Raw genomic sequence first — 27,984 nt, 5'->3', positions numbered from 1 at the left:
AACGTCATTTTCCATAACCATTCTCCCTACAGTAGCTGTTCTCTTAACATCTGAATGTAACTCTAGCATGGTGGTTATCAACCTTCTTGATGCTGTGACCCCAACCATAAAATTATTTAGATGCTACTTCATAACTGTATCTTAATATCTGATATACAGGTTATCCGATATGTGACTCCAAAGGGGAGGGGATCCACAGACTGAGAAGCACCGCTCTAGAGGCTTCATGGAGGCTTTTCAGGGCTTTCAGCTGCCATTTGGCTTGTTTTCCATCAGAGGGCAGCACCACCCCACCAATGCCAGGAAGCAACTCAGCACCACACTGAAATGTACCTTTCAGGGGTGTTTTTCTTTGTTAGAAAAGGGAAGGATGTTGGGAACAAAGTACAGTAATCATTACAACTATGTGAGTGTGCCAGAGTATAGGACACCCTGTTGTCCCTGTTATCAGATGCCTTCTGTCAGCCTGTACTTACCTGGACCACACACTCCTGCAAGTTGGAAGCCACTTGGTTCTGTTCCTCCCAAAGGATTCTGTACAGGATAGCTCTGCGCTCACTGTCTTTGCGCAGCAGAAAAAGACCAGGATCCCTCTCCTCTGGGGATAAGGCTGTGCTTCGCTCTTCTAGGGCCACACTTTCATCAGGAACACTGTGGAATAAACACATTCAATAATTCCTGTGTGTCGGGAGGAAGGGTAGCACGTTCTGCCCTGGGGGAGATGCCAGAAGAGGAACTTGTGGAAGGAGACTGACTGGTGGGTAAGAAGTGTAGTATCGCCTATCCCCTCTTTGACTTCTTCCATGGTATCCTTGGGGTAGAAACGAGGAGATAAGGGATCAAAAGGGAGGGTGAAGAAGTAGAAGTGAATAGGGAGAACAGGGAGGTGGAGAGAATGAGGGGGAAGGAGACAAGAAAGGGGAAGAGGGGAGGGGAAGAAAGGAAGAGTAGGGATAACCAGAGAAGACAAGGGACACTGGCTGAAGGAAGTGATTCCTTGGCCAACCTGCTGTCCTGTAAAAGCCCTTCCTGTGACCCAGCAGGTGTTCTGGTACTAAGGAACAACCAGCACCCTGCAGAGGGACAAGATACTGAAAGTACCTGAGAAGGTGGCTGAGCTGATGCTTGGGCACCTGGACCTTCTCAAAGAATGCATCAGGATGGGCATCCGAGTCTGGGGAGATGGAGCCATGCTCGCTGCTGCTGCTGCCCATAAGCTCACCTGATGAGGGCAGGGCCAGGGCACCAGTGCCACTCCGGACACCCTCTGTGGAGAAACAGCAGAGAGTGGCCAGGTGCCCAGATAAGGGCTTACTAATCATGGACTAATCTGTTGAACAATCTCAAGGGGAAGGATCCCAGTGACAATGTAGGTGAACCTCATCTGGAATACAGCTCTCTGCAGCAAGTTGGTGAGCCACACTGCCATAGCAAGAGGACAAATTGTTTTCTTTTTAAAGGCCAACCTTAGTTCACTGACAGGACTTACTACACGAGAAAGTGTCATGTAGGATTTTCTGGCCTGCAGGACAGTAACCACAGGCAGACTTGCTCAATGTGCCCTTTTATTAAGTTACTATCAACAAAGGATAACAGGCCAGACTTCAAAAATAAAGCACCAGTCTCTATATGTGGGAAAGGCACAAAACCCAAGGCAGGTGTCCTCTCATCTTCCCCCTTTTCACATTCCTCAAAGAAGCACTTTAAGTGCAGGAAGGAGCATCATAGTGATCCATGAGGTGCTCTGTTCCTGTCAGAAAATAGATGGACAACTGGCTGGGTTTGCATACTCTTCAAAGCTCTGGGACCACTCCCACTGTTCTTTATATAAGTGGGCCTCGCATGGGAAACTTGGTATTCCAGGTACCCATTTTTCCCCCTCTAGGCATGAAAGGAGCTCAAGCCCAGCATGTTCTCCAGCTGTTCAGGTAGGCCTTACCTGAAGGCTTGAAAGCAATTCGGTTCTTCTTGCCCTTGTTCACCTGCCTTAAGAACCCTTCTTGTAGTAGGTCAGCAGCAGTGGCCCGTTTGTGAGGGTCGGGCTCAAAACAAGATAAGATGAAGGCTCTGGCTTCAGCTGAAAGGCTTTCTGGAATTTCAGGGTGGATCTTAAACATCCCTACCTGCATTGAAGGGACAGTTACAGTGTCAGCTTTGGGTGAATCCAGGTGCATGCACTTTCAATAGAAGATGCCATCTCATGAGCATAAAAGCTTGGTGATACTTATGTGGTGGGCCCTTTGCTACAGATGGAGAATATTTCCCCTTTCCTGAAGTCTTAGCTAGTTTCTCGCGACTTTGACCAAGAAACTGTTGGGGAAGCAATAGTGAGACTTTCAGGACATAGGCCTTAAGAGGCCTGGTAGACCCTGCTTGTGGAGTCTGGAGACCATCATAGTACAAAAAGGGAGCCAGAATAGACAACCATGTGCAAAGAGTGGCTCATTTGCCATCCCTGCTGTACTCTGAGCTATGCAGGAGAGCATTGTCAGATGATCCTGCCCCAGCAAGGCCACTACTTCCCTTGAGTAAACCCAGGGAAGAACACAGAAAGACTGTGAGGAGCAAGGATGTTTTAAGCCTCTAGAGCAGCCGTTCTCAGTCTGTGGGTCACGACTCCTTTGGCAAATGTCTATATCCAGAAATATTTACATTATAATTTGTAACAGTAGCAAAATTAGCTCTGAAGTAGCAATGGAATAATTTTACAGTTTGGGGGGTCACCACAATATGAGGAACTGTATTGAGAAATACTGCTCTAGAGGATGTTGGTTTCAGGATAGGAAAGCCTCCAGCTGAGAAAATTCAAAGGTTTCAAAGATTGTACTATCTTCCCAGATAAAGACTCTAAGAGACACCACTCCCTCTCATATCTCTTTATCTCTATTTTCCTCCACAGCCCAGATTCTTAGCCTCTAGCTCTAAGCCACAAGCAAGCACAGCCTGAGGCTGTCTTCTTACAGATAAGCAAATTGTCCATCTTACAGATAAGATGGCCTCAGTCCCCCCACTGGCTAAGGGAGGGATAAATGCTTTCTTGTTAGGATTTGCAAGACCAAGGTAGCTCCAGTTCCTCTTCTTGCCAGCTAGTCCACTGCGCTATTAAAGGAGGTCTCATGTGAACCATAGTGGAGCAAGAGTCGGTCCCCAGATGTCACGTTCCATCATGGCATAGGAATCTTCTGTGAAAACTCCTACATAACCTCTTCCTACATAACTGTTTTCATTAGACACTACTCTCTAGGCTTTTAAGGAGCTGTCATCATAACTCTATCACCTTCCTGTGTCTTTCCCAACTCCACTATGCAACCTAGAGGTAGAAGCCACTCTTTCATATCCATACTCAATGTCCACTCTTCAGCTCTCCTGGGGGCTGATTCTTATTCCCTTGCTGAATTTACTCTGTGAGCTCTGAAACTTGAGAGCTTTCTGATTTATCTTCACGAAGCTCTTGACCAAGTGACATGTCCCATTCTCAGGACGCCCACTTCTCATAGCTTGAATGGATAAATGGCTGAAGAGTTTTGAGACTATTAGATTCTAGACAGAATTCAACTGTCAGGCATTATTTGTAGCACTCCTTAACTGAGCAATGGGGAAGAGATGTTGGCAGTGCCAACCAGCACCAGAATACACAAAGATGAAAAAGCCCAGGACCGAATCCAAAGTGAGAAAATGTAGTTCCTCTCTGGTTCTTTGAATAAAAAGGGCAAAGCAGGTAGCACCTGGCATCTTGCACATGCATGGCTGGGGCTGGAGGTTAAGAAAGGGTCTCATGTGTCCCAGGCTGGCATCAAACTTAGTATATAGCTGAGGATGGCCTTGAACTCCTGATCATTCTGCCTCTATCTCCCAAGTGTTCCCATGAGTGTGCCACCATGCCTAGCCTAAGTATATTAACATATTACAAAGAGTGCTTTGATTATGTTTTTGTTGGCAATAAAAACTGACTTCATGTACAATCCCCAAAAATCAATACATTTCCAGACAGTTTGTACAGCTTATTGGTTAAGTAAAAGCAAAAGACAGGAAGAGGATCAGGAAAGTTATTTTTGCCCTATGGATGAAGTCAGTTCATGGCTGTCAGCTTGCTTCCTGAGCACAAGAGTTCAACAGACCAGGAAGCAGACAACATGCTCTGCTTAGCACCAGCTGCTCTAGATTCCAAGACCTGGGATGGAAGCTGCAGGTATGGTATTCAGTGATCTCAAATAGATCAATTATAGTCACTGATGTGCTGAAGGGAAGTTGTTTCTGTTTTGAAGCACTTACATTCAGGGTTTTATTTGAATTGATAAGTCAGAAGACTTTTTTATCTAGGCCTTGGAATTGACTGGGCTGCTGGTGGGAGACATGAAAGCTGTGAGAACCTTCTGCTAAGGCTCAACTTCAGTGATAGAATCATGAGTTTTACATTTGGGGAGTTCTGCCACAGCATCCATCCAAACCACCTAAATGAACATATATATTTTACCTTGAACATAGCTGCTTGTGGCTCACCAAGCTCATGGAATGGAGGCCTGCTGGTTGCCATCTCAATGATGGTGCAGCCCAAGGACCATATATCAGCTGGAGCACCATACCCTCGAGGTCCTTGATCAATAATCTCAGGTGCCATGTATTGCAGAGTCCCTATGTGAAAAACAAATGAACAAAGACTTGAGGGCACCATATTGCTTAAAAGTGGAGCATAAATATGTGTGGATTTAACTGCTTCAGCAATGGCAGGTGGGGTGTCTCTCTCTCTCCCTCTCCCCCTCCCTCCCTCCTCCCCCCCCTCTCGTTTTGAGACAGGCTTTTGCTGTGTAGCTTTGTAGACCATGCTGGCCACCCACCCTGGTTGCATTAGTGACATGCAATATGCTTCCTTTAATGTGATTCATATTGACAGGGATTATTTAGCCCCCCCCAAAGGATAACTGAACCCTACTCAATATTCATGGTTTTTTTTTTTTTTTTTTTTTTTTTTTTTGGAAGGGGCTGTTTCAAGATAGGGTTTCTCTGTGTAGCCTTGGATGTCCTGGAACTCACTGTGTAGACTAAGCTGGCTTTGAACTCACAGAGATCTACCTGCCTCTGCCTCCCAAGTACTAGAATTAAATGTGTGCACGTCTACTGCCTGGCTTCAATATGTATGTTTTAATGTATGCCTGATACAAGGAAACTGGAATGGGAGAAATAAGCTTATCAGAAGGAGCTAACATGGTAGAGATGGCACAATGGTGGTAATGGTGCTGGTGGGAACAGAGATAGTAAAATGCAGTGTTATAGAGATGGGACAGCCATTTAAAGGCTAGGTTCACAATTAAAATGCAGTGCTATAATAGAGGTACCAACAAGGAGGCTCATGTGGATGAATAAATGCTTGATTAGGCTTTGACTGGATCAGGGAAATTATCAATGTGGTGATTTTGTTCTCTGACAAGCAAATGCCAAGACAAAGTAGATATACAAGAGAGTTGTTGGGGGGAGAAGGGATAAGAAGGATAAAAAGGGAGGGGGCAAGAGTGCCAGCCTACAATGCAAGTTTAATCTCCAGAGATGTGGGAATGGGCAAGAATCAGGTAGGAGGTATCTCAAAAGCCACTGCTGGGAGCCATCAGGGAGCTCCTGGCCAAAATTTGTATACTGGATGAGTTCTACCTTTGCCAGATCAGTCATTAGTGGGGAACACCCTGTGTAAAGCACAACCAACATGATCCAAAAGGGCAGTAGCTGATGCTGTCGGTGAAGTAAGTTTCTGCTGTAAAGATAAAAGAGGTAGAAAAAGGATAGAAGACAGCAAAGCAAAGGAAATGCATGAACAAAGCTCAAGTATAGAGTTCATGGTACAGCCAAATGATAGCTGATCTGGGGCAAACTGACAAAAGAAACAACCCTTGCCCCCCCCCCAAAAAAAAAGGTGGCTGATTTTGGACTTTGTTCTGTGGGTCAGGAGCCACCAGAGGTGGCTATGGCAACAGGAGGGTGAAAGGAATAATGAAGGGAAAAGACATAGGGTAAGCAGGAAGTTGGAGAGGCCAATAAAGGGCTTGGGAAATAATCTTCATTTTCCTTAAATATAGCACGAGAAAAGAAAAGTGGAAATGTTGACATGCCATCAGGAGATATTATGGACTGACAAAGGTTTAGATGACCTTAGCCAAGGTATTACTACAATACTGATATCCAGATCAAAGAAAAGAGTGTGTCTTAAGAACATATAACCAACAGTAGTTTCCTGAGTTTTTAATCAAAGAAGCTACTTATATGCTTTTCTTGAAAGGCCAATGTCATGTTACCATTTTCCCTTCCTATAAAATATAAATTAATTAACAGAGACTCTCTAGCTCAGGCTAGTCTGAATCTCACTTTATAGCCCAGGTTAATATGGTAATCTTGACTTTCCTGCCTCAACCTCCAGAATATTGGCTTTATAGGCACAAACTAGTATGTCTGGAACCATCATTCATCCAGTGTCAGTACATAGCCAGGACTAGACTGGAAATCACTATATAGTCCATGGTGTCCTTCCTTTCTTAGCTTTTCAAGCCTCTATTAAGTGTGAACCACCATACTCAGTTTCCTATCAACATTTTAAAGACTCTAGAAGCTGTGACCAATAGAATGTTCTGCAATTATGGGCATGTATTCTGTACAGTCTGACCTGGTAGCTATCGGTACATAGGACTATTCTGTTGTTGAAACATAGTTAATGAGCCCCACAAGAAATGAATTTTAAATTATTTTAAGTTAGTTTCAACCACATTGATGTTATATACTATTATTGGTGGAGAGAGAGAGAGAGAGAGAGAGAGAGAGAGAGAGAGAGAGAGAGAGAGAGAGAGAGATAGATCAGTGAGGCGCAAATAAATGGTTTGGCTTCCAGAGATGAAATGAAGGGGGAACTGATTAGTCAGTTGCAAAGTTAGGCAAGATGAAGGTGCATCTCGTATGTGCTTGCACTGTGAGGAAATTCCAGTGCCTCAGGAAGGAAACTTCTGGTGTTACAATATCCCCTACAGGCTGTTGTTGCTTTGACTATCACAGGGAGTGGTGTTGGTAGGAGATTCTCCCTCTAATAATCTATAATTAAGTAAGAAAGCTTTAACACTGTACTGTTTATTAAGCACTCAGCTCACTCTGCCATGTGATGCTGGGGCTGGTATCCCCATCCCTCCTTGCCTGCAGCTCCCTGTTTGGTTCTGCACCTAAAAGGCACTAGAGAGACTCTCGAAGGGTGGAGTGGGACTTACTCTTCCCTGTAAGCAGGCCTTGATGTGGACCCTCAGGATGGCTCCGATATCTAGGTATTTTTTGTCACTCTACACTCCCAGAACCAGCTTCTTGTCCCTCAGAGGTACTTATACCACCTTAGGCATATTCCTTCCTCTAAGTTCTGTCCCTACCACCTTACCATCTCTGCACTCCCACCCTTATGAAGCCTTTTCAGTTTTAGTACTTAGAAGATAGTCTGTGAAAACAATTGGGGTGATTTATATTTTCCTGCCTGGACATACTTAAAAGGTAAGTAGCGGTGTGTGTGTGTGTGTGTGTGTGTGTGTGTGTGTGTGTGTGTGTGTGTGTGTGTGTGTGTGTGTGTGTGTGTGTGTGTTTGGGGGGTGTATTTGATATATATTCACTGTACATAGTGATTGGTTTCATAAAGCCATATTCATACAATTATTTCATATACTTCAACCATATTCACACCCCTCTTCTCCCCCCTTTCCATGTTTCTATTCATCCCCACAGAAAGCCTGTCTCCTACTGTTGTGTCACGCTTAGTTTTGATTTATGAATTTATGTAGGATAAGGATCCACAAATGTAAGAAAACATACACTTGTGTCTCAATCTGACTTATTTTTCTTATATGGTGATCTCTATTTGCATCTATTTTTCCTGAAAAGATACAATTTAATTCTTTGTGTACAAAGGTTGTTTTTAAAAGAGGAAAAAGGCAATCTACAGATTCAATGCAATCCCCATCAAAATTCCAGCACAATTCTTCACAGACTTTGAAACAACTATACTCAACTTTATAAGGAAAAACAAAAGACCCAGGATAGCCAAAACAACCTTGTACACAATAAAGGATCTTCAGGAGGCATCACCATCCCTGACTTCAAGCTCTACTATAGAGCCATAGTCCTGAAAACAGCTTGGTACTGGTGCAAAAATAGTCAGGAAGACCAATGAAATCAAATTCAAAACCCTGATATTAACCCACATATCTGCAAACACCTGATTTCTGACAAAGACCTAAAATTATACAATGGAAAAAAAGAAAGCATCTTCAAGAAATGGTGCTGGCGTAACTGAATGCTGGTGTGAAGAAGACTATCACCATGCACAAAACTTAAGTCCAAATGGATCAAAGACCTCAATATAAATTCAGTCACACTGAATTTCTTAGAAGAGAACCTGGGAGGTACCCTTGAACAAATTGGTACAGGAGACTGCTTCCTGAACATAACACAAGTAGCACAGACACTGAGATCAACAATAATAAACAGGACCTCCTGAAACTGAGAAGCTTCTATAAGGCAAAGGACATAATCAACAAGACAAAACAGCAACCCAGGGAATGGGAAAAGATATTCACCAACCCCACATCTGACAGAGGACAAAATATACAAAGAACTCAAAAAGCTAGTCAACTAAACACCAAATAATCCAATTAAAAAGTGGGGTACAGAACTAAATAGAGAATTCTGAATAGAGGAATCTAAAATGCCAGAAAGACACTTAAGAAAGTGCTCAACATCCTAGCCACTTGGGAAATGCAAATCAAAACAACTCTTGAGCTACCATCTTACTCCTGTCAGAATGCTAAAATAAAAGAACACCAATGGCAGTTTATGCTAGAGAGGATGTGGAGGGGAACACTCCTCTACTGCTGGTGGGAGTGCAAACTTGTACAGCCACTTTGGGAATCAGTATGGTGATTTCTTAGGAAAATGGAGACCAGTCGAGCACAAGGTCCAGCGATTCCACTCTTAGGCATATTCCCAAAAGATGTATATTCATGTAACAAAGACATCTGTTCAACTATGTTCATAGAAGCATTATTTGCAATAGCCATAACCTGGAAGCAACCTAGATGCCCATCAACTGAAGAATGGATAAAGAAAATGTGGTACATTTACATAAAATGGAATACTACTCAGTGGAAAAGAACAATGGAATCTTGAAATTTGCAGGCAAATGGATGGAACTAGAATAAACCATCCTGAGTGAGGTAACCCAGTCACAAGAAGACCAACAGGAGCCTTCATCCAGTAGCTAACAGAAGCAGAGGCAGACACAGCCAAACACTGATCCAAACTCCTGGAATCAGTTGTAGAGAGGGAGGAGTGATGAGAAAGGGGTCAAGACCAGGCTACAGAAACTGCTGACCTGAAAAAGGGGGAGCTCATGGACCCCAGACTGACAGCTGGGAAAACAGCATAGGACCGACCCAGGCCCCCTGAACGTGGGTGTTAGTTAGGAGGCATGGGCAGTCTATGGGACCTGACAATGGAACTAGGATGTATCCCTAGCACACGGACGGACGTAGGGAGCCCATTCCCCATGTAGGGATACTACCTTAACCTAGAGACACGGGGGAGGGCCTAGGCTCTACCCCAAATCTACTTGACAGATTTTTGATGATCCCTCATGGAAGGTCTCACTCTCCTTGGGGAGTGGATGAGGGGTTCTTGTGGGGAGGATGGGAGGGAGAGGGAAAATAAGAAAAAATAAAAAAGATTAAAAAATATAATGCATAACCCCATTCAAAAATTGTGAATCATATAATCATAGTACCTTTTGAAATAAACACTTTTTTATAAAAAAATGAGGAAAACATACATACAAGTAACATTATGTGACTCAATAGGTTATATTTAGGAATATATATATATATATATATATACACACACACACACACACACACACAAACACACACACATACATGTAACAACAATGAGTGAAGAAAGAACTATGAATTTGAAATAGGACAGAACAATCTATTACCTGCCATCTCTACCTTATTTTAGAACTATAAGGTTATGAGAGTTGTTTCACAGTTCTATCAGACATATTCTTTGTGATTGTCATGTTCTTCCTTAGGGGACCACAACCTTATTAAAAATCGGCACTTCTTTCCAAGGACCAAAATTTTAGGTACAGTTGCTTTTCAATAGGAATTCCAAAAAGCCACAGGTAGCTTGTGAGAGGCCTTATACCTACTGGTCTGGTAAATGGAAAATCAGCTGGTAATTTATATCACCTTTGAATCCAGTCCCTGTTGTTTAGAATGTTATATCACCAACAAGTGGACAAGAAAAGGCAGTTCTTTAAACTCACATAAAATACCTTGTTTCCCCAGGAAAATTAGTCTCCCTTGGAATCATAATTATATCAAAATGCAAAGTGTTAGAATTCACTATAGTAAAGAGCTATTTTTATGATAGGTCAATAAAATGTCCTAATAAGTTACACAAAATTACCAATGATTTTGACTGGTATGCTACCAACTGTGAAGACAAACTTCCATTTTACTGATTGAGAACCCTTAATAAATCTCAGCAGAGTTCTTTGTCTACCCAACTTGTGAGAGGCCAAGAAGAAAGTAGGGCAATATTGGTGTAACAGCTGCCCAACTATATCACCATAATAAAATTAAAGTATTTTAAAGTCAAGGGCAATACTTCATCTGTATTAAGAATCAAAATGGATGGAGCTTGAAACAATCATCCCAAATGAGGTAACTTAGAACTTCAAAGACAAATATTGTGTGTTTTCTCATATCTGGATGCTAGCTTTTAAATTTTAGATATGTTTCAATATGAAAAACCACAGAAGTTAGGTTCCTGAGTTAGGGACCAGGAGGGAAGAGAGGACCTTCCAAAGAAGGGGAAATAAGAGTATAGTGTGATAAAGGGGAAACTAAAATAAGGATGATTAAATAAGGAGGAATATAGGAGGAGAGAATAAAGGAGGGAATATGGAGATAGGCAATTATCACTAAAAGCTTTTTAAAAGTCATATGGAAACTTGCTACTGTAGAAGTTTCCTAAAATATATACATATAAGAAAGGAAGTTAAAGGGAGTAACTACATAATAGGGGAGATAATATACCAACTAGACATCATATGCTACCAAGTAAAACTTCACTGCAAGAAATGGGTTACATATTGTTCAGTCATTGGCCAAAGGGGTCCCATAGAACCCCCCCCCCCAAACACCAATGGTATGGTTATTCTCCATCACCTGATGGATTGTCCTGCTGCTGAACATACAACTTACTTATATCATCAAACATGGTGCCAACTAGAAGTTTTTTAAATTAATTTATTTAATGTACATTGGTGTAGCTATGTGAGGGTGTTGGATCACCTATAACTAGAATTACACACAGGTGTGAGCTGCCAAGTGGGTTCTGAGAATTGAACCCAGGTCCTCTGGATGAGCAGCCAGTGAGTGTATCTTAACCGAGTTATATCTGTAGACCCCCAACTACAAAGTTTTATCCCTACTGATTAGTATTAATGATGCTAGAAAGTACTTTGCACAGTAGCAGAGGAGAAAAGTATGTATCAATATTACCCAGCCATAAACCCTGTCACCTGTGACAGTGACCTGCCCTGCAAGATAAACTGGTACAATAGTGGCATAAATTTTATGGGAGTAACCAACATATTTTTCAATTGGATTTAAGACATACTCCATGAAATGGAACCCATACTTGACACAATCAAGAGCATGAGAAAATAGATGGGTCATGGGCCTAGGTGAAAACCTACTACTATTATTCTGGTAAAGGAACATAGTAATATAATGACTCCCAATGACATATTGCTATATATGAAGATCAATGTTTCAGTCAACCCATCACCGGTGAAGATTCTTATTCTAATAGGTGGGAATAAACACAAAGACCCACAAACGAACAATGTGCAGAAAGTGAGGTACTTTGGAGCAATCAGCCCTAAATGGGGTATCTTTATCAAGCCCCTCCCATTAAGGCTCTGGAATTTATGTATAAGAGGAGACAGAAATATTGTAAGAGCCAGAAGTGGTAGGTGCCTTAACATCTTCCAGACACAACAGGATTGATACATACATATATGAACTCACAGAGACTGTGACAGTATGTTCAAGACCTGCACAGGTTCAAAACAGACAAAAATCCCAACACTGAAAAAAGTAGAAACAAAGTACCACCCCTAACCGAGAAGCTATTTGCAATTGATACCTGCTGGGAAAGGGAAAATCTTAGATTGACATTTGGTGTATCAACTACAGTGTAGGGCAGGCAGGGCCCACATCCAGGAGTAACTGGTCAACATGAAATAGACTCCATGTTTTTACACATTTTTTGTATTACTGGTTTTTCAAGATTACTTTGATTTTCATTTTGTAACGACACAAGCGCGCGTGCACACACACACACACACACACACACACACACACACACACACACACACACACACACGAGAGAGAGAGAGAGAGAGAGAGAGAGAGAGAGAGCATAATGTTGAGTAGGTGGGAAGGTATGAAGGATTTTGGAGGAGTTGGGAAAAGGAAAGTATATAATTAAACTAAATCCTATGGGAAAAAAATCTTAAATAAATTTAGAAAAATCAAAGGTGACCAATAAGTAGTTCATAGATGACCACAGATTCAGAAGAAAGCTTAGGTCCAAGATGGCACCACACAATCAACTCTACTCTGCTTACCTGTAAAGGTCTCAGTGCATGGATTAATTCTTGCAAGGCGTTTAGATGTTCCAAAATCGGAGATTTTTACCACTCCACTATAGGTGTTCACCAGAACATTATCACCCTTTGGAAAAAGAACAGCACTGAGTGTGTAAAGGCAGATTTAAGCAAACCAGCACTCTATAGTGTGGGACACTGATGAACTCCCCCTACAAAGGGTGGATCTGACATAGGATAAGGGCGTTTTCCTGCTAAGCTGTCTCCCTCTGTGAGCAGACTGTTATACCATACTATAGCAAAGGCTTAGAAAAACACCACTTTGATGGCTTAGAGAAGCCCATACCTTTATGTCCCTGTGAACTATCTGATTTTCATGGAGATACTTCAGGCCTTCCAGGATCTGTTTGGTATAAAACTTGATAGTGGGTTCCTTCATTGGTCCCCATTTGGATCGCAAGAGAGCAGAAAGGCTTCCTGGAAAGTGGCACAGAAAAACCAAACCAAACCAAACAAACACAAAAGGAACCAAACCAAAAAATAAAACAAAAACCAACAGGATGGTAAAGATGCATTTGTAATGGGTCAAGGAAGTTAACTCAAGTGGTAATTTTAACCCTACACTAGCACTCAGAAACTGATGATCACTATTCAATTAAATGTTATGAGATTTATTATTATTTCAATGCTCATTTATTCATTTCTTGCTCATTGCCAGATCCCTTTCCAGAAGTTGTTACATGTATTATCTCATTTCACCTACTCAATGATTAGCTGAGATGGGGCTATTTAATGTCCTAGTGATATTTATTTATAAGTATTATAGTAATTATTACTCTAATTTATACAGTTTATTTAACCCCCCCCCAAATGAATCTTAATGGCTAGACCCATTCAAACTACCAGTTACAGATCCAAAAAACTACTATTTTTTTGAGACAGGGTTTCTCTGTGTAGCTCTGCCTGTCCCGAAACTCACTTTGTAGGCTAGGCTGGTCTTGATCTCACAGGGATCTGCCTGCCTCTGCTTCCCAAGTACTGGGATAAAAGGTGTGCTCCACTTATCATCCGGCCAAAAAATTACTTCCAATACTCTACTGCCTACATGTAGGGATTTCCTACATAAAGCACTTGTATTTTGGTTTTATTATCCATTTGTTATTTTGCAATATCTCTTTAAAAGTAACTGTGCCCAATGTGATATAAAAGTGTGTTATTAGCGATACCAGGTATAAAAACACTTAAAGGGAGTAAGCATGGGGAAATGGAGGAAAGGTAGGGATGGTGGGAGGGTTTATCAAAACTAAGGATGCATTAAAAAGCCATAAGAAACCTATTATTTTGTAAACTAATTAAAATATAATTTAAAAATATTTGAAGGGGAAGTATCCTGCATGGGTGGGTAATGCTGCTCCTAGAAAATTAATTTCATGTGTATGTGTTTGCAGATGTCAGAAGTGGATTTCAGATCCTTTAAGATCTTTTGAAACTGGAGTTACAGACAGTTATGACTCACTATGTGGGTGCTGGGAGCAGCAAGTGCTCTTAAACACTAAGCACCTCTCCAGTCCAAGCCATAGGTTTTTAAATGAAAATTCCAGTGCAAGGTATGTGATACCTCTCTATGACTTGCTTACCAGAAAGGCTCCAGAGATTTTCAAAACAAAATAGGCTATTGCCATTGCTCTCAGCTGCCCACCAGAAGAGTTACTAATACTACTGCTGAAGACACAACATAAAGAAATCAAGCTGGAACTGACCAGGGAATGACCTCTCTGCTAGCTACTTTTCATAGGACTATAAAGTGTTATGCAGGTCTGTAGAGAAGAATGGTATACACACTGGTTAAACCCTACATACTTCAATATTGACCAGGCTAGCTAGATGTGCTCACTGAAGCAATAGTGCCATATTGGTTATGGGGTGGGCAAACAATCATTTTCTGTTGGATTTTATTTCTATTCCCCAAGGGGAAATAAATGCCTGGTACTATAAATCTGACCAAAAGCCAATGACTGGGTAGATCATAGGCCCTAAAGGAGATTCTATTACTGCTGCTTAGCTAATTGACATGTCAAATTGCCTTATACATTATTTGTGTTCATACCCAAAGATGAGTGCTGCTTTAAGACTTGGTTAGAGAAGTCTTTTGGTATTGGTCAGTGGTTAATGCAGACTCATAACTGGTCAAAGTTCTGAGAATAAATAACTGCTGAGCACTGAGTTCTAAATGAGATATGTCTACCACTCTTCCCCAAGGACCAGAGAACATTACAGAAGATGTAACAGAAAGAATCTAAGAGCCAGAAAATTGGGAGGAATGCTAAGAAACAATGTCATTTGGATATGACATGTCCATTGCAATTATAAACGCACAGAAACTTAAGTTACCTTGAATATGAGCTGTATAAGATTGGGCCATTCAATATTCCATCATGGATAGGGGAAGGCCAATGAGACTATTAGCAGTTAATAGTTGTGGAGGCGACTTTCTTTAGTGGTGTAGACACTGACATGTTACCCATGCTCTAATAACAAAAAAACAAACCCTAAACATGCTCATATAAGCAACCCTAAGTAAACCCAGTGAAAGAAAGAGAACTAGTTGGGAAGAAAAGGAGTCATCAGGAGTGAAAAAGAGACAACAGAGGATAATGTAGGATAAATAATATTATATGCATGTATAAGATTATAAAAGAGTTCCAGTGTCCCTTTCCCAAACCACCTATAAACTCCTAGACTGAGAAGAGCAGAGCTCAAGGCCAGAGATTTTGTTCTCTTCAACTCTTTGTTTCCAATGTTAGCACTCAGTAGACAGTGGGTGAGTATTTTAGGCTGAATAAATAAGCCCAAAATAAACTGCTTATGTGAGCTTTGCAAAGTTATATAGAACTCCAAGAAACAAATGTTTTCCAATCTCCAAAAACTCTGTCATTTGTTAAATGATGAGACAATCAATGATATACTTATTGTAGTCTCATAAGTGATTATCAGAATGTGAGATCATAGCGAGTAACTAACATACCTCCAGGCACCTGCTCCATAAATATCTTAATGTAGCCATTTTCTGAAACAGAGCCCAGGTACTGAACAATGTTGCGATGCTTGAGATATTTGTGTAGGGCTATTTCTTCATGCAGAGGCTGAGAGTATCTATTGCAGAAAAAAAGCAAAGCCTGCATCACCTGCCAAATCTCAGGGTTCTAGGCCCCAGTAGTCCTTTAACAGTATCCACCCTACTGCTAACCATCTCTTCCTCAGCTTCCATGAGAATATTCAACTTTCTACCTGTAAACATGGGATACAGTCTAAATATCCCTAATCCAAAAAGCTATATGATCAAAAACATTTTGAGTATCAAAATGACACCAGTAGAAAATGTCACACCCAACACTGTGTGTTGGCTCATTGTCAAAATGCAGACACAATGAAGTAATATCTAAACTTACTTTCAGGCTATGTGGTACAAGGAGCATAAAGGAATTTTGTGTTTAGATTTAGGTCCTATACCCTACCTTTTTACATACACACAAGCATTCTAAGCTCTGGAAAAAAAAAACAATTATCTGAAACACTTCTTGCTACTTGTCATAAGAATTTCAGATAATGAATATTTAAATGTAACAACACAGCCACATAGGGTTTCTAGGTGACTAGAGTGCCTCAAATTTCTCAGGCATTGATGGAGGGACTGTTACATGGTAAACACTCAACTAATGGTTACTATTTCTACCAATATTATTATTTTGGGCACAGATTCTCCAACAAAGTTTCACCTCTTTCAACAATCCTCTTCTTCCCATGGAAAGTGGTGGTATGGAAAAGTCTGTCCTAAACTGATTTACTATACAGATTCAACCCAGTACTAATGAGTTGCCTAGGTTTGGTCTCTGAACTTTCAAGCCTTTTATGAAACTCTACTACTTTTATTCATAGACTCCACATAAAGACCATATTGTTTAAGGTGGCATACAATGACCTTCCAAATCAGGTCAGACATACCTTTAACATTTTTGCCTCATGAATCCTTTACTAGCCCATACCCTACATCCAAGCTTTACACAAACTGCTTATTCAATGTTATGTTTCTTAACAACTCTGATATTCCTTCATAGGCCCCATTTTCTACCAAGCTACGTCCTACTTATTCCTCAATAAACCAGCTTGAAGATTATTTGTTCTCTTAAACTTGCTCATCCAGGAAAAGTCAGTCCCTCTGTTTTCCAAAAACACTTTGTGTACCCTTCCGTTACAGCACCTTTAATTTCAACTCATGGACACAGTATCTGCACTCTCCACCAAAGCAACACCCTAGGATCGGGATAGAATCGTGGTCACCTTTTAGTCCCTAGCATCAACCCAGATTCACGGAGGCAAAACAATCCCTGTCATCCTAAATTGAGCCCAAAATTTACAAATTGGACAAAATTGCCTCTTAGGCCCTTTCCAGCTCAAATATCTCAGAAACTTCTGTGGGCAAGGAAAAGTAGGAACCGCACTACCAATGGAGAAACATGCCAGGAATATCCCCAAATCTATGCAAGTTCAACAGCTTATCTATGGAATGAATAAGGGAGAATACTAGATGAGGACCCAAGAGACTGGAATGCTCATCTTGTTTCTGTCTGTTATACACTTTTGGGATTTCCTTAATCTCCTTCAAACTTGGTTTCCAGATTGGTAATTTGAAGAAGTCAGATTGGTTTGTTTCAGGTCTTCATTAAAATTCATATACATTATCCCACTGAAAATGAACAATTAGTGAGTGGATGGTCACACAGTTGCTAGAAATCCTATGTAACACAGTGATAACCTTGATAGAGAAATCTATGCACATATTTTTTAGCTGGGAAACACTGTAAACTTTGGTGGATGTGTCAGTGGCCCATGATTATTTCTGTTGTGGTTCTACAGAATCACTCAACAGTAAGCACTGCTATGCTTTTGTTTAAATTTAAATGAGGTTTAAATATATAATGAAGTGAACTAAGGACAGGAATTGGGTGGGTAGGGAAGTAGGGAGGATCTGGGAGGACTTGAAGGAGGGGCAAGAATATGATAAAAATCTATCAAATGAAAATTAAAAAATAAATGTAATAATAAAATTGCTATGTTGTAGTACTGATGGCAGAAAAACATCCCCAAATCTATGGTTATGGTTAACCATAACAGTTATTAACAAAAATTATATTGTGAAACTCTGAATTTTAACTGCATTTTAGTTCTGTAATGACATATCCAGACAAATCATAGCCAGTTTCATTTGTTACAGTGTAAATTTAAAAGCACTCAGTCAAGGCTGGAGATGTAGCTCAGTGGTAGAGTGCTTGCCTAGCATGCTCGAGGACCTGGGTTCTATCCCCAGCACTGAAAAACAAAGAGAAAAAAAATTCTCAGTTACATTTTAAAATATTTTCAAATAGTTGCATAAAATGTAAAAGTTCAGATATAGTTGTGTGTAAAAATACAGTTTTCTTTTGAAATATGACCTTCTTTAATCCACAAACTTCTAAGTATTTTGATTTTTCTCAATGTATTAATTCTATAAGAGAACATAAAGCAGATTACCCTTATTATAAGAGCATTACAAGCTCTGACAACATAAGGTAGCCATACCATTCTGTTGACACAGATTAAATCCTTACACCATCAGTGGTAGGCTTGGGATACAGATTGCTAAGAATGCAAAAAAGAAAAAGAAAAAAAAAAAGAAAAGAAAAGAAAATGCAGAATACTGAAGGCAGTCCCAACTTGCCTGATATCTCTCTCTGGGATTTCCTTGATGGCTATTCGTACTTGATTACTGAGATCTCGGCCAGCATACACAATCCCGTAAGAGCCTTTCCCCAAGATAATTCTTTCCCCATTCTCATCATGGTCATACTCATACTAAACAAGGCAAAACAACAGGACAAAAAAAAAAAAAAAAAAAAAAAAAAAGAAAATACAACTTATCAGAGAGAAGACCAGAATTCATCTAACAAGTTTTCAAAACTATAAATTTAGCATTATTTGGGTGCCAAGCAAAATATGGTTCTTAGGCTATACACTTTTCATTTAACAATTAGTCTCATCTGTTCATGTATTTATAGAATGACTTAATGAAATGTAATTCAGCAAAGTAAAAAAATAAGACTCACCTGCAAATTACCTGGCTTACCTTCTGGAGAGTTTTCACCGTTTTAATGCTGCAATTTAAAACTTTCTAAGCATGTTAAGTACCACAAATCAATATCTTCCTGTATGACCACTTATCAACTTGTCAGGAAACAACCCTTTCAGTAGCTCAGGAAAGAAAAGTCAGTAAAAGTTAACATCTTAATATCATATACACATGTTGGGAGGATCCTCTTTCAGTCATATGGATCTAACACATACATTTTACACTTAGGATTACTAGTCCCTTTCACCCATCTTATCACAATCTGTTGTGACCTTGCTGGATGTGGTAGCACAGGCCTATAATTCCAGCATTCAGAAGGCTAAGACAGGGAGTTCATGAGATCTCAGTGTTAGTCTGGACTACAGAGGAAAACCTGTCTTAAAAAGCAAAAACAAGGCCAGTGATATGGCGCAGTGGGTATTGGTGCTTACCGTGCAAACCTGGTGACTGGAGTTCAACCCCGTCCCCCAAACCCATAGAAAGAAGGAGAGAATCAACTCTAGAGTTATCCTGTGACCTCCACACATAGCATACATATTACATAGTAAATTGCAAATGACAACAATAATAAGCCACTGCATACAGCTGCATTCAATCAAATTTATTCTTGGTAATGATTAAAACAAAGGTGACAGTAGTCTAAGTAAATCTTATGTAGAATAGAGAGAAAGCAAAGGACATTTCTGGGGTTTGGTATGTCCCCGCTATTTCTACTTACCCCACTGAATAATGTGTGTATGTTCCTTCCATATGCCTCTTAAAATACTCATGACAATAAATACAAAATTAAGATGACTAAAGGGTGTCCACTGTCTGACAGACTTATTTTACTCTTTCCCACATCTGTTGCCATTAAAGGGAATCACTCACTTTACTTCTATAACACTTTAATTGTAAGCCAGTAATTCTTGTACCTGACCCAATTACTAAACTGAACCCTTTTTTGATACTTTTTGAAGAAAACCTTAAGGAATTAATTTCAGTCTAACTCAAGAAATTGTAATTACTGGGAGAACTTGAATTAGTGGCAAATCTGAATGACTGCAAGATTAAAACACTAATAAATGATGTAGTCCTTGTAGACCACTGTGCTGTCCGAACATGATAATGCCACTTCCCTTAAAGTGATTTAAACTTTGATATATTTAATAAACCATGTACAAGTAGATATAACTAAATTCCATTTAGAAAAAAATTGTTTACAGCTTGTCAACTATTTTTCTCTTAGTGTCTCACTAATACTATTAATTTAGAAAAATATACTTTGCATAGTTATGCATAAAGGACACTTTAATGTGACCCATGGCCATTTTAAAAAATATTCTGACTGACAGGATCCCATGATCATAAGATTCTTCTACAGAGACATTTTAAACTTAATTTCTGAGACCCATGAACACTGGGTTCAAAGGTATCTTTAACTATATTCAATAGAGGATTCATGTGAAAATTGGGACATTTTTCTCTAAGCACCAAAGGTATATTAGATGATGTTTTTCCTAGTTCTGGGTCTTCTGTGACTTACCTCTAAGGTATCTCCATCTGCCTCTCCCTCCAACTCCACTGTACTGCCCACTCCATTGTTTAGCATCTCTTTGACCAAAGAGCAAAATCTAGAACAGCAAATGCCACAGAATACCACCCATCAGGATCACTCTTTCCCCTTATGTTTAACTTAACCTTATTGTATTACATTGTAGTTAAACATAAAATAACTTCTATAAGTTATGAAACAATCATTCTACTCTTGATTTGACAAGGTACTTTAGTGATTCCCCAATCTAGTTCAAAGCATACTTGATGCTTAAGTCCTCTCCATGAAGTATCTCTATTAACTAGTTGGTTACTGATGCCAACGTACCTCTCTTAAATGCAGCACATATGTAAAACACAATAAGAATAGTTGCTCTTGTAGTAAAATGAAGACTTTTAGTAGGTTCTATCCATAGACTAGTGTTAAATACATCTGTGTATAGGTACCACATTTCTTTATTCACAAAGCAGATGATGGACACTCAAGACTGCTTCTATTTTTTGGATATTAAGTGCTGAGATAAATGTGAGCGTACAGATGTCTCTTTGACAGATTGATTTCAGGTCAGAATAGAGAGGTGATTACAAAAGGCAGAGAACAGCAAAGGACAGGGAGGGATAGAACAAGATGATCAGGGGCTGAACAGAAGGCTCAGTGGTTAAGATCACTGAATGCTCTTCCAGGGGACCTGGTTTCAATTTCCAGCACCCACACAGTAGCTCATAACTGTCTGGAACCCCAGTTCCAGGGGATATGATACCCTCGTACAGACATGCAAGCAGGCAAAAATCCAATGCACATAAAATAAGAATAAATAAATCACTAAAAAAGAAGAAAAAGATGATCAATGGGTAGTGGGCTATATCACCTTAAGACAGATATGTAGACCAATGGAAAGAAGTCAGGAAGTAAGCTCCATAAATTTAGAGGGCCAACTCATTTTCTAAGAATGCCAAGACTATTTGATGGAGAAAAAAATATTCTTTTCAATAAACGATATCAGGACAATCAAGTACTATACACAAAAGTTCAATTATATACTTATAGTACTTATTATACCTATAGTATTTATTAAAAATTAATAAAAGGGATGGTGTCATAACTCACTGGGTAAAGTCACTTGCTGCCAGACCTGATGATCTAAGTTTAATCCCTGGGATCCACATGGTGGAAGGAGAAAACCTAGTCTAGCAAGTTGTCCTCTCACCTCCATGTGAGCATCCACCCCCAACAATAATAAGTAAAATGAATTAAAATGAACCAGAGAAATAAATATGACAGCCAAATCTATTACATTTATAGAACAATAAGAACCATAAAGTACCTTGAATCAGGCAAAGCATTTTTTTAAATTTAAGTTTAGTATTTTATTTATGTGTATTTGTATGCCTGCTAATCAGTACATATACCATATGTATGCAGTGATCATGGAGGCCAGAAGAGGACAATGGATCCCCTGGATCTGCAGATAGAAGCGATTGTGAGCTGCTTGCTATGGTTCTCTGTAAGCACTTTTTTTTTTTTTTTTTAAAAAGACAGGGTTTCTCTGTATAGCTTTGGAGCCTGTCCTGTAACTCATTCTTTAGACCAGGCTGGACTTGAACTTACAGAGATCCACGTGCCTCTGCCTCCCAAGAGCTGGGATTAAAGGCATATGACACAACTGCCCAGCATCTGCAAGTACTCTTAACTGCTGAGGCATCTGCAGCCCCCCAAACCTTAACTATAAGCAAAAATGCAAATGAAGAGAAAAAGGGACAAACCTAACAATTACAAATGTTTGTGTTGTAAATGATACTATTAGTAACATGAAAGACAACCAAAGAATGGGAGAAAGTCTTAGCAAATTGCATCTATGTATGGAGAATACATAACTAACCCATAATAAAAAGACAAATAGCCCAACTAAAAGTAGACATACATCACTTTCACTAGTTGATCCATGTTAACATCACCAGGAATAACACAAAAACATTGACTGTGATGGTTTCAAAGAAAATGTCCCCCAAAGAAAATGGCATTATTAGGAGGGGTGGCCATATTGGAGTAGGTGGAATTTTGTTGGAGGAAATGTGTCACTGTGGAGGTGGGCTTTAAAGTATCATATATGTTCAAGCTATGCCCAGTACGAAAAACCACTTCCTGTTGCCTACAAGATATAGAACACTCAGCTACCTCTCCTGCACCATGTTTGCCTGCATGCTGCCATGTCCAACAACAATGATAATGGACTGAACTTCTGAAACTGTAAGACACCACCTCAATTAAATGTTTTTATTTCTAAGGGTTGCTGTGGTCATGCTGTCTCTTCATGGCAACAGAAACACCGAAACACTGAGTATCCTCTGCTATGAAGCATTATGTGATACACAGTATCTTTTGGGCTATTTATTCCTACCCCCAAATACATAATACATAATACACATATAATTATGATGAAGCAGTCAAACATTTTAAGACAAAGATCCTGTAAATTCATCTATCATAAATATACTGTAAATACCTAAATTAGCTGTAACTTACCTATTACACTGGTCTTCAGTGGAAAAGTAGATTTGAAAGTCATCAGAATTATCATGGACATAAAGAAAACAGCACCGTTCATCAAACTTGGATAGGCTGTAAAATTTCAAAACAGAAGAATGCTTATACAACACCAAGCATGGTGGCACATGCTTTTAATCCCAGCACTCTGGTGGCAGAGATAGTAAGATCTCTGCATTTGAGACCAGCCTGGTCTATAGAGCGAGTTATAGACAGCCAGAGCTACACAAATAATAACAAAAAGAGAATACATGCACACACACATTATGGTGCTTACTTTGTTTTTTAAAGAAAATCTTAAAAAAAAACCTACCTTAGATTTTCTAAGTTCCTGATTTTATTAATCATTATTTTTGTTGTTGTTGTAGTGTTTTGGTTTTTTGAGAAAGGGTTTCTCTGTAGCTTTCATTGGAGGCTGTCCTCGAACACACTCAGCACATGAATCTGGCCTTGAACTCACAGAGATCAGCCTGTCTCTGATTCCTAACTGCTGAGATTAAAGGCATGCACTACCACTGCCCAGCTATTAATTATTATTTTAAAATTATTTTAATTTTTAAATTATGTATATGTGTATGTGCCCGTGTGTGTAGATTTTTGCAGAGACCAGAAGCAGCTGTGGGATCCTTCAGAACTGGATTGTGATCCACCCAACATGGATTCTGGGACCTGAATCCAGTCTCTACAAGAGCAGTAAGTGCTCTTGTTCACTAAGCCATCTTTCTAGGCCCAATAATTCATTAATCTTTTAGAAAATACTCCCACAATTTGCCTTTTCTTATTCTATGAAATTTAAAATTAGAGATATTGCAAAAAAATCAATTGACTTTAACATGCATCAAGAGATTCTTCTATATCCACGGCAAAGAAAACATGGGCAACAGAAAAGGCTAGAAAATATTATCTCTGTCTTCTAGGAGTTTATCATATTACACAAACAGAAAGGTAAGGGTAATAATGAAATATTTAGCATCTCAAAGGAATTTCTACCCTTGGAAAGTATCAGGATACAGTATTCATGGTCACACAATATAATCTTAAGTCCTTTAAATGTTTTCTAGTCTATTTCCACCCAGTGTGTGGACCTGACTTAGAGAGCTTCAAACAAGCAATATTCAGTTTGTTTAAACACATCCAGTAAATGGAAGTCATCACACTCTATCTACTTTACTTTTGCTGTTGAAACGTTCACTCACACTGGGTCAATGTGTAATGACCCTCATTTTGCCAGGTGACACTACAGAGAGATCAGGCAAGTTTACCATCTATACAATTAGCTTTTTAAACAACTGAAGTCACTTTATCTGGCCCCTTTTTTGTCATTTCTCTTGATCCAGAACCCGTTTTTTTTTTTATGTCTGTTTGTTTTGAGATAAAGTATTGCTGTACAGCTCAGGATGGTGCTGAGCTTGCTATGTAGCTTCAGCTGGACCTCCGACTCATGACTTTAGCCTCCCAATAAATCAAAATTTCTTACACTATTCTTAATGCTATAGGTGGCCCAAAAAGATGTATTAAAACAGTAATGGCTCAGGGTGATTCAAAACAAATTAAATCCAGGTTATGAATGGGCCAATTTTGAAAAACTAGAAAAAGTAACTACTATAGGATCCAGAGCATGTATGTCTTGTTATGCCAGTCCTGATGTCTGAGTTACAGCCCTACGTTAATCCCTGCTGAAGGCCACAGCTACATTTTTTTGTACAACGTTGTTGCCTTGTAACATAGACTTGATAATGTTTTATACTATTTTGTGGTTTTTTGGCTGCATTATCCAAGTATATCATAATTCTATTCAAACACTGATGTACTCAAGACAGGATCATCCTGGGTGAGAAGGGATTTGTTCATTGGTTTTTGAGTTAAGTCTTATATTTAGACAAGCGCATAAAACTTTAGTCTAAGCTCCTGTTTTGATTAAAATAGAAAAATCAGAAGCCTACAGAGGACAAGTGATTTTACAGTGTCATATCAAAGAGAATGTGTACCTTCAAAGAGAATGCATACCTACTTCACAGTAACTCCCACCTTTGGACATCCTGGCACACTGATTAGAACAGCTGAGGTATGATAGCCTGGCATAGGGCAAGCCATGAAAGCTTGCATACTTTTTGGGATATATCATCCTTGTCTCTATTAACAGTACCCCTGCCTCCAGAGCCCTGTCCAGGTGGCCCTACTCAAATAGTAGTTGCAAGTAACTCCTAACTTCAGCCCTTAGAGGATGATGGTGGTAAATATTTGAATGTTTTGGTTTTTAAAAGATATTCTTTGTTCACTTAAGAGATAGAACTTCTCTGTAAAGTTTGATAGCCAATCATTTTTTTCTATTTGATTAGAAAAGTTAACATATTACAAGTCAAGATGTTCTTACTAGTACCACACTATGAACTGCATATAGGACACCAATAGAGAAAATAGTCTGTTAGATTTTGTTAAAACTAAAAATAAAAACATCTTATCTTATAAATAAGTAGGAACATCATAAACATTAAACATACCATTATCTGTATTTAAACAGATAGAAGTTATATTTTCTCTTGTGTTCTTACCTTATTCCCTTAATAGAAGAGGGTGTAAAATTCCACTCATGGATTTGTTTCTGCAAGTATAAAAGACCAAAGTCAATAGCTTATTTTTTTTCTTAATAAAGTATTATTTCTGCTTCTATCTAGTTTGTTCTCAACAGTGATTAGGGTTAGAGCTGTATGCTTTGCATAACCTGGAACACAGAACATTTTCTGGGATATGAAAAGTTTGTGTCTGATCCAGTTTAGAGCAAACAAAAATTGAAACACACAGCTTGAGATAGATAACTACCCACACAAAAACACACATTGAGTAGTCTTTCATCTTCTGTCAACACGTAGGCAACTCTAAACAGCCTTAGGACAGCCCACCTCAGTTAAATGGCTTATAAAAATATTTGGAGAATAAGACTGACAAAACCCACTTGTCTTCATTTCACTTTATTCTGGACACACAAGCTATCCCAAATGCCAGTCTTCCTTTAAGTTAGATTAGACCAAATGACAGAGTCTTTACCAAGGGTATGAGAAGCTTCTGTGAAAGTTGAGCATAGGGACACAAGTCTGTAATCCCAGCAATTGAGGCAAAAGATTGTCACAAATTCAAGACTGGCCTGGTCTACATAGTAAATTGCAGGCCACTCAGGACTACAGAATGAAACCCTATCTCCAAAAAGTAAATAAAAAAAGCATAGTTCCTCCTTATCAACACAAATAAACAAACAAAATACCCCCCAAACCCTATAGCAATCTTCTACCTTCTTTTTCTCTAGCTATTGCAAGATGGTATGAGGTCTTCTATTAGCCTGGAGATGGCATGATATATACACAAAGTTTTATCATATTAAAATATTGAAATTGGGGACTGTTTTAAACAGTATTGCAAAAAGAATTAATGTACTTCACTATATATCAAGGTTCAACTTTTAAAACAACTGTCCCTTCTCTCTACAACCATTCCTTGTTCATAAACTTTGCATAAAGTTAAGTCTTAGACGGGAACATCAAAACCAGTTTCAGAAAAGCCAAAGACCACAACACCAACATATAATTGTAGGGAAATAATTTTAAATAGGAAAATTCACTTGGATTTCTTAAAGTTTTTGGAAATAATCAAACTCTATAACTCAGCCTGAACTCCAAGGGAGTCGGTTGTTCAACATTTCCCAGCATGCTAACTGCCTCATACTTCCTATGAACTTGAATTCTTAATAAACCAGGAATTTAATCTTATTTTGCATTGACATGTATATGAGTGTTCTCTTCCCATCATCCATACATATACCACCAGGAAACATAACTGTGAAGAAAAATGTCATCTTGCTCTAAGCAACTTACTCTTGTTTTTTATAATCTGCTGATTTTCAAAATTGTAATGAAGGCAAAAAGAGAATGTGTCTCACAGAAAAACAGAATTTCTATCTTTCCAGCATTTCCTCTGACAAGTGTTAAGAACTTAACAAAACACTTTATTGTCAAGAAAACTTCCTTTACATAGAGTTCTTTTCTATTTCTTACAAAGAAAAAGTTAAGATATTTTACAATTATTGAGATACATGCACCAAAGGAAATTTCTCATAAGAGCCAGCAACTATCCCAGGACTTGAATGAAAGAGGCCTCATTGGTAGAATTCCATAACATCAAAACCATTTTTGCTTTAACTGCATTAGGTTTTTCTACAGCCATCTGTCAAAATATGAGGTACTTCAAATTTATATCAATGAAATGACAAGGCTACAGATCTGAAATTTGAAGTTTCTACCACACCAATAGTAACATCCATGATACAAAGAAAGTAAGCATATTTAGTGATTGGAACAGGAATTTCCATCTTGAGGGACGTGGCTCTAAGTTGTCTGTCTAAAAGGAACTGGGACAGGGTCTAATGATTTTCTACTCCTTGACTTATGCTGACTTCTAAAGTGCATTCATCTTGTAAATTCACCATATCATACATTTATGATTTGAATATGTTTTCATGTATATATCATACAGATTGACTTTCCCCAGTATTGGGGACTATAAGTGTTTCATATTTTGCCATATTTCCATAGACTTTAATAGCTGAACATCTCTGATCTAAATATCTGAAATCTGAAATTCTTCAAAATCCAAAGCTTTGTGACAAGTAACAGTTGGAGAATTTCAGATTTTGAACTATTTCAGACTTCAAGATCAGGGGGGGTGCCACCTGTACTTCAATGACAAGATTTTAGAAAAACAAAGAGGCGGAAAATTAAATGTGTGGACTCTTCAAATGATAAACATACAAGCTCATACACTATACATGTTTATACATATATAAATTAATATATATTATATGTAATTTTGAACTCATTATTTAATATACACAGTGTAGGAAAAATACAAGCACATCATTGCAGCTCATCTTCATTAATGATTGTCAACTGAAGATTGCTCCAGAGTTAAATATTAGACAAGATTACTAGGCTTCACTTGAGATCTGACTGTATTTGCTAAGGCATTTCTAATTTGAATTTGAGCCTCTGTTTACAATGCTGTGTTTTA

General features: G+C 39.0%; 1 protein-coding gene across 1 annotated transcript in view; it reads right to left on the bottom strand.

Annotated features, from left to right (window-relative positions):
- Map3k15 (mitogen-activated protein kinase kinase kinase 15) overlaps positions 1-27,984 on the bottom strand; it is a 125,299-nt gene that overhangs the window by 5,973 nt on the left and 91,342 nt on the right. The window contains exons 12-22 of the mRNA XM_051178892.1: positions 25,479-25,528; positions 22,906-23,001; positions 20,374-20,461; positions 18,441-18,574; positions 15,711-15,838; positions 13,032-13,162; positions 12,707-12,812; positions 4,475-4,632; positions 1,940-2,123; positions 1,102-1,267; positions 477-651 (exon numbers count right to left, since the gene is read on the bottom strand). Coding sequence (XP_051034849.1) covers positions 477-651; positions 1,102-1,267; positions 1,940-2,123; positions 4,475-4,632; positions 12,707-12,812; positions 13,032-13,162; positions 15,711-15,838; positions 18,441-18,574; positions 20,374-20,461; positions 22,906-23,001; positions 25,479-25,528 — 1,416 coding nt within the window. The remainder of the gene's footprint in view (positions 1-476; positions 652-1,101; positions 1,268-1,939; positions 2,124-4,474; positions 4,633-12,706; positions 12,813-13,031; positions 13,163-15,710; positions 15,839-18,440; positions 18,575-20,373; positions 20,462-22,905; positions 23,002-25,478; positions 25,529-27,984) is intronic.

The sequence above is a fragment of the Phodopus roborovskii genome, unplaced genomic scaffold (assembly GCF_943737965.1).
Source record: "Phodopus roborovskii unplaced genomic scaffold, PHOROB, whole genome shotgun sequence".
NCBI lineage: Eukaryota > Metazoa > Chordata > Mammalia > Rodentia > Cricetidae > Phodopus > Phodopus roborovskii.
This window is presented reverse-complemented; position numbering and strand designations above follow the sequence as displayed.